Genomic DNA, 17,600 nt, shown 5'->3' on the forward strand with positions numbered 1-17,600 from the left:
AAATACAGCATTCAGTGACTACATGATATTAGAATAGCAAGGGGACTAGGTAAAGAAAGTCACCATATAGAAAGATTCTGGATCATTCTTTTTAATAGTAAGAATGGAAAGAAACTGACATTTTGGGACTTAAGGAAGGTCTCACTTTCTGAATATGAAAGAGACCACCAGAAGTCACTCAGAGAGCAATATGCACGTTTCATTGCAGAGTTACCCTGACATGTAGTTAGTGATCAAGGTCCATCTCTGTCTTAGTATATTTTGGCATATACCTGTTATATCCCTCCTATTCAGAGATAATATAAATAAAGTTAAGTAATTTTGAAAAAACCCAATTCAAACTTGAGCAAAGTAGTTTATTATGCGAACTGTCCCCCAAGAATGGCTTTGTTAGAATATGCCTATTACCACTATTGTACTGTTTCTCACACTAATTTCTCCAAACTGAGTCTTTCTTTCTCTCTTCCTCCCTTCCTCCCTTCCGTTTATGGCTGCGTTGGGTCTTCCTTGCTGCGCATGGTCTTTCTCTAGTTGCAGTGAGCGGGGGCTACTCTTCATTGCGGTGCGCGGGTTTCTCATTGCGGTGGATTTTCTTGTTGCGGAGCCCGGGCTCCAGGCTTGTGGGCTTCAGTAGTTGTGGCATGCAGGCTCAGTAGTTGTGGCTCGCGAGCTCTAGAACACAGGCTCAGTAGTTGTGGCACACGGGCTTAGCTGCTCCGCGGCATGTGGGATCTTCCTGGACCAGGGCTCAAACCCGTGTCCCCTGCACTGGTAGGCTTATTCTTTTTTTTTTTTTTTTTTTTTTTTTTTTGCGGTACGCGGGCCTCTCACTGTTGTGGCCTCTCCCATTGCGGAGCACAGGCTCCGGACGCACAGGCTTAGTGGCCATGGCTCACGGGCCCAGCTGCTCCGCGGCATGTGGGATCTTCCTGGACCGGGGCACGAACCCGTGCCCCCTGCATCGGCAGGCGAACTCTCAACCACTGAACCACCAGGGAAGCCCTGGTAGGCTTATTCTTAACCACTGCGTACCAGGGAAGTCCCGAACTGAGTTTTTCTTATTCAAGAAGTATTTTAGAGAATATTACATTGTCTGTTTTGCAAAGAAGGATAGAGAAGGAAATTTTGAACACCTAATCCTTTACAACAGATTTCCAAAATTCCTTTGTTAAGAATATAAAGTAAAAGCTAAAACTTAAGATGCATGATATTTTAGCATACATACACACATCAGAAACACACTTCCAGATTTCATAGTCTGCTGTAATCCTGCCAGTTTACAGTTTTTCACAAAAATATGATTAACAAAAATGAGTCTTTTTTCAAAGGTAACTCTTCAAGTATGGACAGCAGTGGTGAGACTTAAATATAATAATTATCTGTCTTGCTGATGTTTGGATTTGTCAGTTGGATTTAGATACAAGGTCTTGGATTCTTTTTGTTTGTTGCTTTGTGTGGGATAAATTCATCATGTATGTGCTTTGTGCCTTTTCCTGACATGACTTGTTTGTTGTCATTGAAATCTACAAAATACTTCTGGTATTATTAATACAATTTACAGATCCTCTGGAAGATTCCTTTGCTTATACAGGGACCCTACTACTGTGGAATCAGAGAGAAAATTTTTTATTTTCACAGAAAACAAACTTAAAATTCTGCTTACTAGTTTTAGCAAATGTCCTGAAAATATGACTTGAGAGGTATTTGCTATCATTCATATGGTGAATTAGAACCTCAGGAAGACAAAGAAAAGTCTTGAAAGATTAGAAAAGGACTGACATATAAATGTGGGTCCATTAAAGCTTGAGGAGGTAGGAAGAAAACTTGGAAATGATAACCAGTACCCTAATCAATTATTAGAGAGTTAAAATTTTTTTCTAATGAAATTAATTAATAACCATTTGAATTCATGAGTCTAAGAAGCAGCTAAGTTGATTCTGAAAATATGACCATTTGCTTTCCTTTAGTAAACAACAGGCCAAGGAGATTAGAGAGACAGAGAGAAATAATAGGTATAATATATTTTAAAAAATATAAGCCTTTTTCTTATTGCCTTGGCTATTCTTCTAGAGATATTAACATACATATAGGAAAGTGCACAAATCATAAGTGTACATACAGCTTGATAACTTCACAAAACACTGTCAGAACTCTACCTCAGAGGCCCCTTTGTGCCCACTTCCATTCATTGTTCCTCCTCAGTGTCCTCGCCGTAAGAGTTACTATAGGCAAATATTTGGGTGGCTTATAGGTTTTATTATTACAGATAGTGCTGCTGTGAACATTACTGTACACACCTTTTAATGAAAATTCATATGTATTTTGTGGGGTATATATATCTAGTAGTCAAATTGCTGGATCATAGGGTATACATGTGGTCATCTATAATAGGTTATGCCAGACAGTTTTCTAAAGCAGTTGTGCCCATTTTCATTCCCATTAACAGTGTATAAGAGGTTCTAGTTGCTCCATGTCCTTGCCAGAATGTGACATTATTTTGTCTGTTCATTTTAGTCCTGCTATGTGGTAGTATCTCACTGTGGCTTTAAATTATATTTCCCTTATGAATAATGATATTGAGTACCTTTTCTAATGCTCATTGGCCATTTGGATAACCTCCTTTATGAAATGCTTATTTGAGACCCTTGCTTATTTTTCTGTTAGTCTGTCTGTATTTTTCGTGGTGTTTTGTAGTTCTTTATGTATTGCAGAGGTCTTCTACTCTGTAGCTTACTTTATCACTCTAAATATTGTCTTCTGTTGAATCATTAGTATTTTTTGTGTTCTGTTGAAGAAATCCTTGCCTTTACCAAGGTCATAAAGATAATTCTGTTTTTCTCCAAAGGTTGTTTTGATTTACCATTTGGATCTACAAGAAACTGGGTTTTCAGTCTGTGTTATGGGTTGTCATTTTTTTTACTTACAGATATCCATATCCGTTTGACCCAACTTCATTTGTTGAAAAGACCATCCTTGTTGCCCTGCAGCATCACTTTTGTCAAACAGGTGGCTGTATATGTGTGGGTCTGTTTCTAGACCCTGTTCTATTCCATTAGTCCATTTGTCTACCCTTGACCAGTACCACTTTATCTTAATAACTATAGCTTCATAATAAGGCTTGATAACTGATAGCACCGGTCCTCTAGCTTTGTTTTTCTTCAATATTGCCTTCACTGTTCCTGGCCTTTTGCATTTTCATGTAAATTTTGAATCAGCTTATCTATCTTAGTTTAAACTCTTTTCAGCAATGCCAGTAGCCCCATGTTTTTTGATTATGTCCCCCATTATTAAAACATTCTTTATCCATTTTGCCAATACCTATGCATTATTTCTTTTAAAATGATACATAAATAATAGCATATTAATATTATTTACATTGTGAAGTTTGCATGTAATTTCTCTGGAGACCACTGATCCCGGCAGTTAAAAGAAGGCTAATTGAATAAGGAATGTTAATAGAGGGGAGGACACACTATTTACTGGAGAAAGTACTCTTTTTGTTCCAAACACTCTTCACTCTTTCTCTCCTGCTCTTTTCACTTGTTTGATCCCAAGGGCCAATGGGATTGAGTGAATGGGTCCATTAATTTGTATGTATATCAGAAGAGCTTATTGATTGAATGAATCTCCAGTGGTTGAATGTGATTTTGGCTTAAGGGTTGGGGTTTTTCTAATGTTCTTTCATAATAGCCTCCTCCCAGTGTCAGTCTACTCCCACAGAGAAAAAGCACATGTAATTAATGTTGTTTACAAACCTGTCACGCATCAGTGCCTGTTGTGGGCAAGGTGTGTTAACAGTCATGGTCTCTTATTTTCTGGTTTGAAAACTCATTCATTATATAGTAAAAAGACATGCACAAGGTTAAAAGGACTTTAAAAATAGAAATGATTCAAGATCAGAGATGAAAGAAAACATAATTAACTGCCAAAATAATGTTAGATGATTAGTGGTAAAGTTCAGGATAGGAGATCACTTTAGGTTAAAATGGACAAAAAACTCTTTTATAGAAATGGTATTGTTTAAGTTGGATCTTGAGTGGTAGGGACCTGGGTAGAAGGAAGGATTTTCCAAGTTGAAGATTTGAGCCAGAATACAAAGCAGTAGTGAGAAAAAAGGCCAGAAAGGTAAGTCACCTTTTCTCCCAAAGAATCTTTGAATGCCAATTTATGGGGGTTTAGATACTAAACGAGGAGTTTTAGCCCTTTTTTGGCTCACCTTCTTCAACAGATGCTACAGTTGTAATCCTGGGGGAATAAAGTTTTGGTGGCTACTGTCAAGCCATGGGAAGGAATAATCGGGTAGTTGGTTTTAGGAAGGCTGTTAAATCATTCAAGTCATTACAGCACATCAGTGGGAATCTCTGCCATTGGTACTTGATGACTAATCTCAAGAGTGTGATAACAGGAAAGATTGGATGTGGGAATCCATGTTAAGGAGGGTATTAAACTAAAGTTCCAAGTATCAGGTACAAAGGACCCAACAGAAGTAGTTGTAACCAAAAGATGGTGAAGAAAGGGTGAATGGACTCTGATTGATTTGAATATGGATGAGCATTGGCAGTGAAGGAATAACTTCCAAAACCCAGAGTTCAAGAGAGAATTCAGAGGGAGTGCTGAATTCTATATCAAGTTTAAAGTCAACACTTAGGAATGAGATTAGGAGCTCTTTGATGTTATGAGTGCAGATATAACAGAGAAGGCCCAGGTTCAGGGATTTACAAGGAGAAAGATTATGGTTAGGAAATAGGTAATGAGATGTGACAGTTAAAAAGAATAGGAAGACATTTCAGGAGGGACAGTTGGTTTTAACTAAAAGCTGAGTTTGTAAGAGAGAGGAGACTCAGATTTGAAGACGAAAGAGTAAGAAAAGGCAGCTAAGCGGGAAATCAAACATGCAAGAAAGATGATTGATAGGGGATGCAAAAGTGGTTAACTACCCTTTTTGTATGGTAGAAAACCAGTGAATACAGGTAGGAGCTCTATAATTAATAGAAAGATACTTCTCTAATACAAAGAATATTTTACAATGTCCAGAAAGACTGAAACCAAGCTTAACATGAAAAAAAAAAAAAGTGCTGTTAAACAGTTCTGTCATTTTGGACTTCTGGTGGTCCAGTGGTTAAAGCTCCATGCTTCCAGTGCAGGGGGCACAGGTTCAGTCCCTGGTCAGGGAACTAAGATCCCACGTGCTGCATGGCAGGGCCATAAAAACCCACAATTCTGTCATTTTTTTTCTTTCTTTTTTTTCTTCATTTCTTTTTTCCCCCCAAGTGTGAGAACAGAATTTAGATGTTTGGACATAGTCCCTCTTGTCTTTGTGGTCGGGTTATTTTAAGCACCTTGCACTTACAAGGTTAAATAAATGTTTACTGAATGACTTAGTAAGTCTTGGTGCATTGTATTAGTGTTGTTTTTCCCTTTGGAACTTTGTGTTTTGTTATCTGAGGGAATGTCCTCCACCCTAAAATTAGAAGTATAGTCTTCCTCTGTATTTAAAATAGAATTTTGTGAAGAGTTCTAACTTTTCCTTGGAGGTTGGGAAATATGGGTGGCATTGCTAATTTGTTTGATCATGCATTGAGTTTATTGCACATTAGTTATTTTTGCCCTGCATTTGAGCTGAGAACTAGAGGCATTTCTTGGGAGTGAGAAATATACCAGCAGAAAGAAGCTAATTTTTAGACATCTTCAAAAAGGGCGTCAGTTGTGGATATTAGCCCCTGTAGTAGTTATCTATACCTATATAACAAATTACCCACAAATTTAGCAGCTTAAAACAATGAACATTTTTAATGTCTCATAGTTTATGTTGGTTAAGAACTTGGGAGCAGCTTAGGTAGGTGATTCCGACTCAGAAAATCTTATGAAGTTGCAGGCAGGATATCAGCTAGGGTTGCAGTTACCTGAAAGATTGACTGGAGCCATAGTTTCTGCTTCCAGGTTAGCTCACTTATATGCCTGGTTAAGTTGGTGCTGGCTGTTGGCTGGAGGACTCTGTTCCTCGATGTGTGGACTTTTCCATGGGGCTGCTTCAGTGTCCTCATGGTATGGCAGCTGGCTTCCCCCAGAGTGGGTGATTCAAGAGAGAGAGCAAGGAGGAGCCTCAATGCCTTTTGTATTAGTTACTTCATTACCACGTTTGTTTGGGTATTCCCTGTTCTGAGATTTTGGCTTAGGCGACAGATGGGTTCTGACTGTGACACTATGAAAGTTCTTAAATTGGAAGGGATGCTGGTATCACCTCTTCTTGTTCTCCATGTTACCTGTCTGTTCACAGTTTTATTAGCTACTGCAAATGCAGTATAATATGTGTCATTCATCTTCAACCGGAATTCATTGCTCATAAGCCCTAACTCCTTGTGAGCAAATTTTTTTTCATTGCAAGCTCTGTTTTTTTCTGTATCTTGCATTTTCATTTGATTTGCCAACTTAGTTCTGATTGTGTAACTTTGATTATTTGTAAACATAATGCTGAAGAGATGCTGTTTCTCCAAATCCTTGTTTTGCTTTCTTTTGTGATACTGTGAAGTAGAGTAGCCTTGTTTAATACGCAAAGTAAACACAAATTTATGTTTCAGTGTTTTGATGGGAGAACATGAATCCGGCTTCCATGTTCAAGATCAGTCTTAAAAGTAAAGTTGGGGATTATTCTTAAGCAGACAAACCTGAGAGAAGAGACAAGGGGAAATGCTAAAATTGGAAGCGAGTGCCAGGTCTCTTTTACTATTCAAAAATAATTTTGAGTAAAATTCCTTTGGAGCTACCAGATTAACTTTGAATTAATTTTTCCATATTCACCTTTATCCTCTTATTGCAGAAAACCCTTCATCCTGTTCTCTTCTGTGCCTTCATTTGTTTTATGAAAAGTAGTAGGTATTGTTCCAGCAGCCTGTCTCCTAAATACAGCTTCCTATCATCAGATCAAGGTGAAGGCTTTGTTCTTATTCCTCTGAGGAGATAGTTAATGAATGTTGACTTACCTACATGTTGTCATCTTGTTCTTGGTAAGCTATCTTAAATCACATACTACCTGAGTTACATTCAGCAGTCTAACCCAATCCTCTCATCTTCCTTGCCACCCATGGACGTGAATGAATCTGAACAGTGAGAAGCTCTTCCCGCCACTGAGTGTGCCTATAAAACTCTTCTTACCCTGCAGTGAATATTAAATTTGAATTCTGTGTTACAGAGTTCAAGGAAGTACCATTCTCATAATGCTGGCTTTGGGATGGTACAAAAACATCAGGGAACTAGGAACTAGGCTAAGGACACGGATCAGATGACACTTAGGGTACTTTGAACGAAGTTTAGGGCCTTTTAAACTCTCTTACTTGACATGAATGCTTTTCTGATATTTCCTTTTCTTGTGATGCTTGTAGAACAAAAGCCAGCATGATTCTGTGTTGTCCTCTTAACCTCATTGTTCTCTACCCTGCTTTACTGGTGATGAGTTCAAGAAGGAATAGCATTTAGTTAAAAAATTTTATGAATTCATTCTCACACACCTCCCTCCCCACTGTAGGCTCTGACCAGAGCTCCTTTCTTGTACAGTTTTACAAGGGTTAGAGTGCAAGTCTCACACATATGAATTTTTTTTCTTTTTAATCTTATTTTGCTTAGAAGAATAAAGACAAAAACCAGAATCTGTAGGAAATACACCATTTAGCCATCTTTTGAGGAGGCAGAACAGATTTTATACTGTATCCAGTTAAATACTATGTTAAAAATGATAATTGGCAGAAACAGTACCAGCATTAATTTCATTTCCTGTCCCAGTCTTAGTGAAACTGTTGTCATGGTTATGGTCTGCTTAGGCATTATATGTGTTGAAAGCTTTATATACTCTACAACTCTAGTGAGGCAACTAACTCATAGAAATTGAGGGCATTTCAGATTTTGCAATTTAAAATATACAGGACTTCCCTGGTGGTCCAGTGGTTAGGACTCTGTGCTCCCAGTGCAGGGGGCCCAGGTTCGATCCCTGGTCAGGGAACTAGATCCTGCATGCCTCAACTAAAAAGATCCTGCAGGCTGTAAATAAGACACAGCACAGTCAAAAAGAAAAAAAAAAAAAAAAAGATTTAAAAATATATATACAAAAGAATCTAAACATAAAGAGTTATTTTGAAAAGAGTGGTATGTGTTTTAAGTTTTAAACACTATACTCTATTAAATGCTTAGAGAGCTTAGAATGGCTATTGATGAAGAATCTCCCAAACAGGAAGTTTCCAAAAACTCTTCCACTGGAGGTTAATTTGCAACTGCAGTATCTATATCATCATTTCCTGGGATCATGAGAGCTGCCAGTACCCCTTGTGGAAAGCTCTGGGAATCCGTTGTTTTCAGAGTTTTTCTGTATTTTATTTCCCCCTTTTTGTTTGGTTACTTAGAATATCTGTGAAAATAGAATCCATGCAATCTTAGCAATTGATCTATAAACCTTACACCCTTTCATTTTAAGTGAGACCTTTTCTCTATATCTGATTTTGATGTGTTCTTTAAGAGCAAAAACAGAAAATTAATTTCTAAGTAATGAAGACCTAACGTTAGCATAAGTATTCTTTTTAATTTTAAATAAGGCTTGGAAAGCAAAGAACGGCCCCTTGTTAAGTGGACAAGTATGTATCTGAGGGGAAAACATCTGTGTGTTCTCTGTGCTCCACTGTGGCAGGTAGTGTACAGCTGAGGGGCCTATCATACTGCCCTGTTGTTTTTCACTTGAGACTTTTGCATGGTGCCAAAAGACTCTACAAAAGACTTCCTTCGCTGCTGTGTGTATATTGTAGTACTGGCAGCAAGACATACACAGTTGCCAGTGCCTACAGGGTAGTAAGATACTCAAGAACATGAGGAAGGGACAACAGAAGAGCAAAAACTGTGACCACATTATTACCAAGTCACATCTCTCATTGTGTGACATTGTTTCTTTTTTTCTAATTTGTTTTAGGCCAAAGTAGACTAAAGAAGTAATGAATCTTCTTTTCTGCACCCTCCCCCCGGCCCCCTGCATCCTACACAGTGGTGCCTAAGGTGTCCTTTGTGTTCTTCTCTATTAAGCATTAAAATTTTCTGTATCTAGCAGTACCTAGCAGTTCATGTCATTATGTGAAGGGAATGTGGATAGTATGGTACCAAGGACCACCTGTGCTAAGGAAGATTTGATGGACCCAGTGTTAAGAGAAAATGATCTAGAAAAGTATAGATTGAGTGAAGTGTACTGGGGGTAGTCAGGGTTTCTCTACAGCTAAGGCTTGTGTATGTTGAGCTAGTGAATCATTTTTTAAATCTGGAATCAGCTACAAATCACCTTGATTTAGTGACTGCCAATGAGAAGCCTGTCTTAACCTAGCTGATATAAGACAAGTGAACATGTTCTAATTTAGGAATGACCACCCCGGAAATAAAATTATCATTAGACTTTTTCCAGAAAGGTATCACAAGCAAAATATTGTGTTAAAAAGACTCCCTATCGTGATTGTTGTATCCCTTATTAATAACTACAATGTTGGAGAGAAAATAATTGAAGGAAATGGTCGTTCTTTCATCTCTTATCTGTTGGATTTTGCCATTTAAGAATACTGAAAATGAGGTTGACTTTAAGAGATCCCTCCCTGAGACATTGTTTAGATACTGCTCTTTAGGAGTATAAGAAATAGGAGTATAAGAAGCTCCTTTTACAAAGATAAAGTGATAACGGATACTGCTCTTTAGAAGTTAGTAAAGAATTCAGAAGTCTCTAGGCCAGCCACTGCTGCTATCTCAGCCACCTGGGTGGCAGTGGACCCCCCAGCTAGCAGCCCTGAACTACGACAGATACGAGCAGCGGTTGCTAGGCTTGTGTCATCTCTTCACCCTCAGGAGGAGCAGGAAGAGCTATTACTAATAATCAGAAGTGAACTTTCGGAAAACAAGAAAATAGGCTACTTTTTTTTTTTTTTTTTTTTACTTTCATCTATGTATCAGCAATAGGATTTTTTTAGTAATGATCCTAGCTCGTCAGTATTCCGTATTGGAAGAACAGGGTGACACCTGGTCTATTGATCTTCATAATGATCCTCACACTAGGCATTCAGATGATAATGGAGATAAACATGTAGAGAGGTGGATAAATCTCAGTGCAGATGCTACCCAACATAAAGATGAGAACACAGATACTGTTGAAAAACGGTATCAGAAGATTAATGTTCTTTTCTGGTTAATGATGGGACCTAAACACCTAGAGAAAAATGTCAAACATATCAAAGCTACATGAGTCCAGCATTGTACTAAAGTGTTGTAAAGACTTCCATGCAGTGTGATTAGAAATCACTGAAGACGTCCCAACTCTGCGGGAAACATTTAAAATCCTTTCACTTCTTTCATGCCCATTATTTAGAAGGTGCTGATTGCTTCATGAAAGCAGATTATGATACACCTGTCCTACTAGGCAACTTGAAATGGCTTCTTTCAAACTGTGATCCTGAAGAACCCATGTACTTCAGGAGGAAATATATACTAAACAAAGAAGCTTTGAAGAGATTTGGTACTGGACACTTTCGGTATTGGAATTGTAACTGTTATTCTCCTACAGAGGGTCCTGGTTACTGTTCATCTTGCAGTTTTTTGTATTATCTTCATTCATATGATTATTTAGGTTACCAACCTGTCTTGAGAAACCAGTAAGACAAATAAATGAAATAATTGAGAATGAAGATCCAAAGATAAAATGTCTAATATTGAACTGAATAAAGAATTGCACCTGCAATATATTGATACAACACTGTAATCCCACTGACAAATTCTTTGTATGTGAACATTCCATACTTAAAAATCTTTCATATGAATGGCTGCAAACTGAAGCTTTAACATGAGCTTTAAGTCTGTTAAAATGAATTGATACAGTAATGTAAGTTTTTAATTTTTTAAATGGTAGTTAGGTTAGAGGAACTAAAAAGATATTGTTTCCTGTTCCTGACCACTTTTATTGATGTCTCCAAATAAATAGAACTTCTAACCTTGCTAGAACTATACTGCACTGTTGTACACACGTGAAATACTAGACAGATCTGCCTAAAAGAAAAATTTAGGAGGAAATATTATTGGTCATCTTTTTTAACTCAAGACAAATGGGTTTGTATTCACAGTTTAACAAATGAACCAAACTTCCCCTGGCATACACAAAATGTTGTTTTGTCTAATGAAAATTTTGCTGTAACTATTTATAATAAACAGAATCTCTTCCAGAAAAGGCAGAATTAGAGATGACATTTACCTAAGGTACATTAATAAAAGCACAGTTTGAAATTAGAATGAACCTTGACTATATGTGATATTTTTTCTGTTTTGCTTACATTAAATAATTCTCAATAGCACTAATTTGCATTTTTGTTTTGTAGTCTCTGGTTTTCAGCAGCCACTGTAAAGCAGTGAGTGGCTACTCAGACCAGGTCATCCATCAGCGGAGATCAGCTACCTCCTCGCTTCGTTGCTGCCTGCTCACTGAGCTGCCATCTTTTTTGTGTGTGGCCAGTCCACGAGTAAGTGCCACAGGAGGGAAGAGATAAAATAGATGGTGTTTGAAGAAATAAACCAGTTTTCAAGGGATCCATTTCTTAACCAGAACTGTTTTAAGCTATTTGGACCTTGAGAAACATATAAATGCTCGGTATTTAGAAAGGGCATCTGTGGTCCTGGCTTTCCCAAGACAGCACTCCTCACTTTGAATTGTGTTGGTTTGAGAATAGTTGTATGGTAATAGAAGTGACTTCTTTCCCTGATGTTGCTTCCGTGTAGTTCCTCTCATTTAGCCTGGGGCTCTAAACTACCATGGGAGCAAGCCATCTGTTACTAGGTAGGTTATCACCCAATAGCAGGGACAGGAACAGTGGAATATTTGAATAGAAGAGGGAGCCATTTGTCACCTGTGTTGAGGTTTTTGAGGGTTTTTTAGAGGAGGGGGCCCGATTGGGAGGGAGATTTGATCTGGCCTTATCGCCTCAGTACAGTCTCCGAATAACAAAGGGAAACATAACACTCCAGCATCAAGAAACTTCTTAGATGGTATTCTCTCGCTTTCTTCAGCAGCTCTGCCTGGACTGTGGTTCACAAGTATGTTCCCTCTGAAAAGTGACTATTGGGCCATATCCACCAGTCAGTGGTAGTAGTCTTGTTCGCAGATTGGGAGTAGTTTCTATTGTGGTTTCAACTTTGAACAGCTGTTAGATCCTTCCTGATACCCTGTTTATCAAAACAGGGCACTCTTGTGATTGCCAACAGTGTTGCTGCAAAGGCTCCCCTTGGCACACTGTGGCTGTTTACTTCGCTTACATCTTCCACTCTTTCATGTCTCTCTGATCAGAGCCAGACAGAAACTCTCTTACAACCATGAAGCAGTACATGAAGGGGGAGAGGCAGAGTAGAGATGTGGCCAGACTGCAATTAGAGCAAAAACGAGTTTGTCTTTCCAGCTTGCTTCCATTTGCTCTAAGGGCAACTTTCAGTTAGCCAGGAGACTCTAAGAGGCTGACTTTTCTTACCCTTCTATGTTTTTATCTTGTTTTCTTCACTCATCCTAGCAAGTCTACTGTTTTCACAGTTCCATTCAAAGAAGGTGGAGACTTTTAATTCTTCTTTGTGGTGATATTTCTCTACCATTATTTATATCAGCTTACATCCTTAACTTTATTAAGTTATCAAAGGTCAGAATCTGGCAGAGGGTCCAAAGAAAGATCATGAATGGAAATGAGATGACAGTAGAGTCCCATTGTTTCCTGCCTGCCTAGATTTCTCTGCTTGTTCTGTGCTACACAAACTTGATTCGCTTACCACTATCCACTTTGTTTGATTTATATTGATTCTCCAGAAAGTATTTGGGTTTTGTAGGTACCCAGTTCTTCCAAAGTATTCTTGGTCTTTGAAGCTTAAGTTTATCTAGGGAAAAGCACTTTTTCCAGAAAACATCTAAAGCCAAGGGCTTGCATAGAAAGCTGCCTTCAAGCTTCATATCTGTATGGTTGTTTCCTTTTTATTCTCCTAATCTGTTATGTACATGGAGAGGCCTATAAGAGGAAGCCTAGATTTTTGAGAGCGGGATGTCAAGACATTTTTTGCTTCTCATATTCCCCGTGTTTTATAGAGCCAGTAAAAAGTGAACTTCCCGGGCTTCCCTGGTGGCGCAGTGGTTGAGAATCTGCCTGCCGATGCAGGGGACACGGGTTCGTGCCCCGGTCCGGGAAGATCCCACATGCCACGGAGTGGCTGGGCCCGTGAGCCATGGCCGCTGGGCCTGCGTGTCCGGAGCCTGTGCTCCGCAACGGGAAAGTGAACTGCCCTGGACTGTAACTGCATTTATGGACATAATAATTCTTCATTTATACTACTCAAAGCTCTATAGCCAACCACTCTGAAGAATAACCCCACTCTTCTGACATACTTACATATACAGACCCCCACTGTACTACTAAAGTATTGTTTCTGAGGAGCCTGACGTCTAAACTATCATGCCTGGTACCGATGTTTCCCTAAAAAACAGTAGTAACTTGAAGAAGACTGTTAGCCTAAAGGTGTGGTGGCAGGCAGGAAACAGGAGGAAGCTTTTCTCATCTGGCTGAGGGGCTCCTCCCCAGCACCCTTTCCTGTTCAGCCCCTCTTCCCACATTTGTAGAGTTTCTTCACATAGCATGTGCTAAATCTGAAATGGGAGTAATCACCCCATAGTTAGGAGGACAGGAAGAAGAGTTTTAAACATGTCTGAATGTTTTATACACACACAAGATCTGTACATCAGGCCAGGGGTGTGAATAAGGCAACATTTTATGAGGTATTTTAATGATCTTATATTGATTTCTAACCCATCTGCGGTGGAGAGAAACTGATTTCCTTTGATGCCTCAACCCTGGCATTGAGTTAAGACAAATTAATTTCCATGGCATATGCTGTGAAAACTTTAGGGTCAATTCAGGAAGAACTGTGTCACTAGGAAGGAATTATCATTAGCTTAAGAAATCATTCTGCAGGGTTAATAAACTAAGACCCTGGGAATTCATCACACCAAGAAACTGAAGCGCTTGGAGCGGTCACGCTTCCTGGGGCTAGAGCAGGAATATACATGTCCTCAGGAAGGACGCGCTGATGCTTGAGGAGGCAGCCCCTGAAGATACTATAGTTTAGGAAGTTAATGAAGCAAGAAACGGGTTTGCTCATGTGGGACTAAAGGGAGTATGCATTTCCATTTGTGGGGAGGCAAGAATGGGTATGTCATGCTTCATCTCCCCCTCCTTCTGAGCAATCAGGAAGGCCACTTGGGGTTAGCAGAATGGGTGGAGGCTGTTTAGGATAGAGCTGACTTAGAAAGCACAATTTAAGTAGAAATGGACCTGTTTGCCTCCTTTTGGACCTCATGAGTTCACTGCTTGCGTACTTACAACATGACACTGTATGATTCTGTATATATCTTGATCCAGGGCTCCTGCCAAATAAGCTTATCAAAACATTAAAAAATATTTCACTAAGAGCTGTGCCTTGCAAACCTCCTAGTTTTTAATCCTGGACTTGGAAGGCTATCAGCAAAATGAAATTGGAAAATAGGTGAAAGTTTATAACTGGAAAAAGTTGTCTTGTTTTTAAACTATCAGAGTGTCTAGAAATGACACTCTTTCCTGTGTCACTGTTCTCCCCCTATTCCTTCATGATTTGCTAGCTTTTGATTTTTCATCTCGAGAATATGGGCCCAAAGTTTTTATATATAATTCCAGTATATATTCTGCTTTTCTTCAAAAAAAAGAAAAATCTAAGTAAGAGGTCGGGGGGGAGGGAGGGAAGGATTGAGAGTTTGGGATTAGCAGATGCAAACTATTTTATATATAGGATGGATAAACAACAAGGTCCTACTGTATAGCATAGGGAACTATATTCAATATCTTGTGATAAACCATAATGAAAAAGAATATATATATGTATAACTGAGTTACTTTGCTATGCAGCAGAAATTAACACAACAATAATAGATCAACTATACTACAATAAGATTAAAAAAAAGCAGTTATCTTTGAGTGTAAAATTGGTCCATATGAGTCTCTAATTAGAAAAGATTAAGTATGCTTACTCATCTAAGAGTGTGCTTGCTGTTTGAGCTATATAGAACTGGTCATGCTTCTGTGGTTCAGACCACTGCTTCTCAAACCATTTTTGTGGAACTATAGCCACTATTGATTGTCAGGTTCTGAAACTCATATCCTAGGTGGCAGATGTCTGCTCTGGTTTAGTATCTGCTGGGCTACTGCCAGGACAAGCCATGGTGGGAGAGACCCAATTTTTTTTTTTTTTTTGCCATATGGAAATTTATTGCTATCCTGCTTTCATCATCAAAACTTACGATCTTGGTCTTTCCTTCTTGCCTTTGTATAAGGCCAAAAGGGAGATGTTGGCTACTTTGACGACCTTAAGAGCAGACTCCAGGAATGTCACCAAGAGCATGACCTTTGTGACCAAATCCAGCAACCAGAACTTCATTATTTTCCTAAATGATGAATAAAATTCAAACAACCATCATTGGGTACAAAGGCTCTGATTTTTTTGCCATTCTTGATGAGCTGAACCCTGACACACTTCCTGATGGCAGAATTTGGCTGTTTGGCTTCAACCCCTGCTTTTTCAAGCACAATTCCCTTGGCATGAGAAGCACCTCCAAAAGGGTTGGCCTTCAGGGCTGTGCCCAAATGGGCTTTCTTGTACTGTTTATCATGCCACTTCTGGTCTCGTCGGTGGCTATGGAGCTTCCTGGCAGTGCGAACAGTGCGACACTTGCCCATCTTGCCAGCGCCACAGGCCTGAGTGAAAGACAAAACTTATTTATTTTTATTTATGTAATTTATCCTGGTTGCACCAGGTCTTACTTGGGGCATGTGTGCTCCTTAGTTGTAGCATGCATGTGGGATCTAGTTCCCTGACCAGGGATCGAACCCAAGTCCCCTGCATTGGAGGGCGATTCTTAACCACTGCACCACCAGGGAAGTCGTGACCCAATTTTTAATCACCTACTTTGTATTTCGGTCTTTATTTGCCTGTGCTCAACTTTCGGTGGGAAAGATGAATAACTTGGAAGCAAGAGAACAAACTCCTTTTGGAGTGGGTAAATGTGGTATGAGACTACCAAAACCTATTCCTAGTACTAAGTAAGCTGATTTAATGCGTGAGCTTTTCTGGGTTTTGGAGCGCCAGGGGACCCAGCTTGCTGTGACCCACTGTAGTTTTGCATCTGGACCATAGATGGCACTGCTCCCTAGCAAAATGAATTTAACTTCATCTGTAAGCCAGAGTAGTATAGTCTTTGGTTATTGGTAAATGATGCTCTTTCTCCAGTTTTGGTGTTCTCTAGTTTCCAGCAGAGGTACCTGCAGCCCCACAGTCAGCTAGCTGATTGTTTATGTAACCCAAGGCAGTATTTCTCAAGGCTTGGCCTGAGATGCTGGGGTGCATGTTAAAAACCTAGAACTAGTGACTCCTACTTTAGGCCTGGATCAAAATCTGCACATTAGATAGGCTCCTAAGAAGGTTCTTATGCCCACCAAAACTTGACAACCACTGCCCTGAATATCGGTGGGCATGAAAATAGAAAAGTTAGTAGCAAGGTAGATTTTCCTAAATGTCTAACTTCCAATAAATAATAGAAAGAATAGAACTACCTAACTACGTACAGCCAGTACGTTATGTTCTGATCTTTCCCATACCTCTGCCTTTGCTTCTTATATCCACATTCTTCCTATCTCTTGGTCTAGCTCCATGGTTCTTCTGAGCAATTCGCTGCTAATAATGGGACCTTAGCATTTTTATCAACCTGGGCTTACAGGTAATCACAACCTCCAAATTTTAACAAAAGGTAACCTCAGACTCCTTAACAGATGATTTCACAGACATCTGAATGCATAGCTACTTATTATAGTGGGTATAGACCCAGGTCATTAAAGAAGGATAAAACCTGTGTTTCTAAATTGGCAGGAGCCTTCTGTTCCTTTGGGGGGCAGCATTTGAATGTGAGATAAGAATTTGTGGGGCTTCCCTGGTGGCGCAGTGGTTGAGAATCTGCCTGCTAATGCAGGGAACACGGGTTCGAGCCCTGGTCTGGGAGCATCCCACATGCCGCAGAGCAACTAGGCCCATGAGCCACAACTACTGAGCCTGCGCGTCTGGAGCCTGTGCTCCGCAACAAGAGAGGCCGCGACAGTGAGAGGCCCGCGCGCCGCGATGAAGAGTGTCCCCCGCTTGCCACAACTAGAGAAAAGCCCTCGCACAAACGAAGACTCAACAGAGCAAAAATAAATAAATAAATTAATAAACTCCTACCCCCAACATCTTCTTAAAAAAAAAAAAAAAAAAAAAAAAGAATTTGTGCAAAGCCTCTGCCCTAGCCAGGAAATGAATTCACTACTCTCTGGCAATTGCTTTCTCTAATCCCTACCCCATAACGCTCCCCCGCAGCTTATGGCCTGAAAGAAAGATTCTCTTATCTTCCATTACGTTTGTCAGTCAGTAACCTGGTCAGGCAAGAGGAAAAAGAAATGTTGACAAACTTGGGAGCTTTTCCACAGAAGCCTTAAAGATAGCTTCAGAGGCACCAGGAGGAT

General features: G+C 39.6%; 1 protein-coding gene and 1 pseudogene across 2 annotated transcripts in view; one reads left to right on the plus strand and one right to left on the minus strand.

Moving 5' to 3' along the window:
* The window catches only part of INO80 (INO80 complex ATPase subunit), a gene marked incomplete at its 3' end in the record, with an annotated part of 101,566 nt that overhangs the window by 43,613 nt on the left and 40,353 nt on the right, over window positions 1-17,600 (plus strand). Inside the window, exon 24 of the mRNA XM_079699619.1 lies at window positions 11,376-11,516. Within this exon, the coding sequence (XP_079555745.1) occupies window positions 11,376-11,516 (141 nt within the window). The remainder of the gene's footprint in view (window positions 1-11,375; window positions 11,517-17,600) is intronic.
* LOC307050704 (small ribosomal subunit protein uS12-like) lies at window positions 15,349-15,788 on the minus strand (annotated as a pseudogene). Its single transcript has one exon. The product of its transcript is annotated as a small ribosomal subunit protein uS12-like (transcript).

Source organism: Hyperoodon ampullatus, assembly GCF_949752795.1.
Source record: "Hyperoodon ampullatus genome assembly, chromosome: 3".
Taxonomy (NCBI): Eukaryota; Metazoa; Chordata; class Mammalia; order Artiodactyla; family Ziphiidae; genus Hyperoodon; species Hyperoodon ampullatus.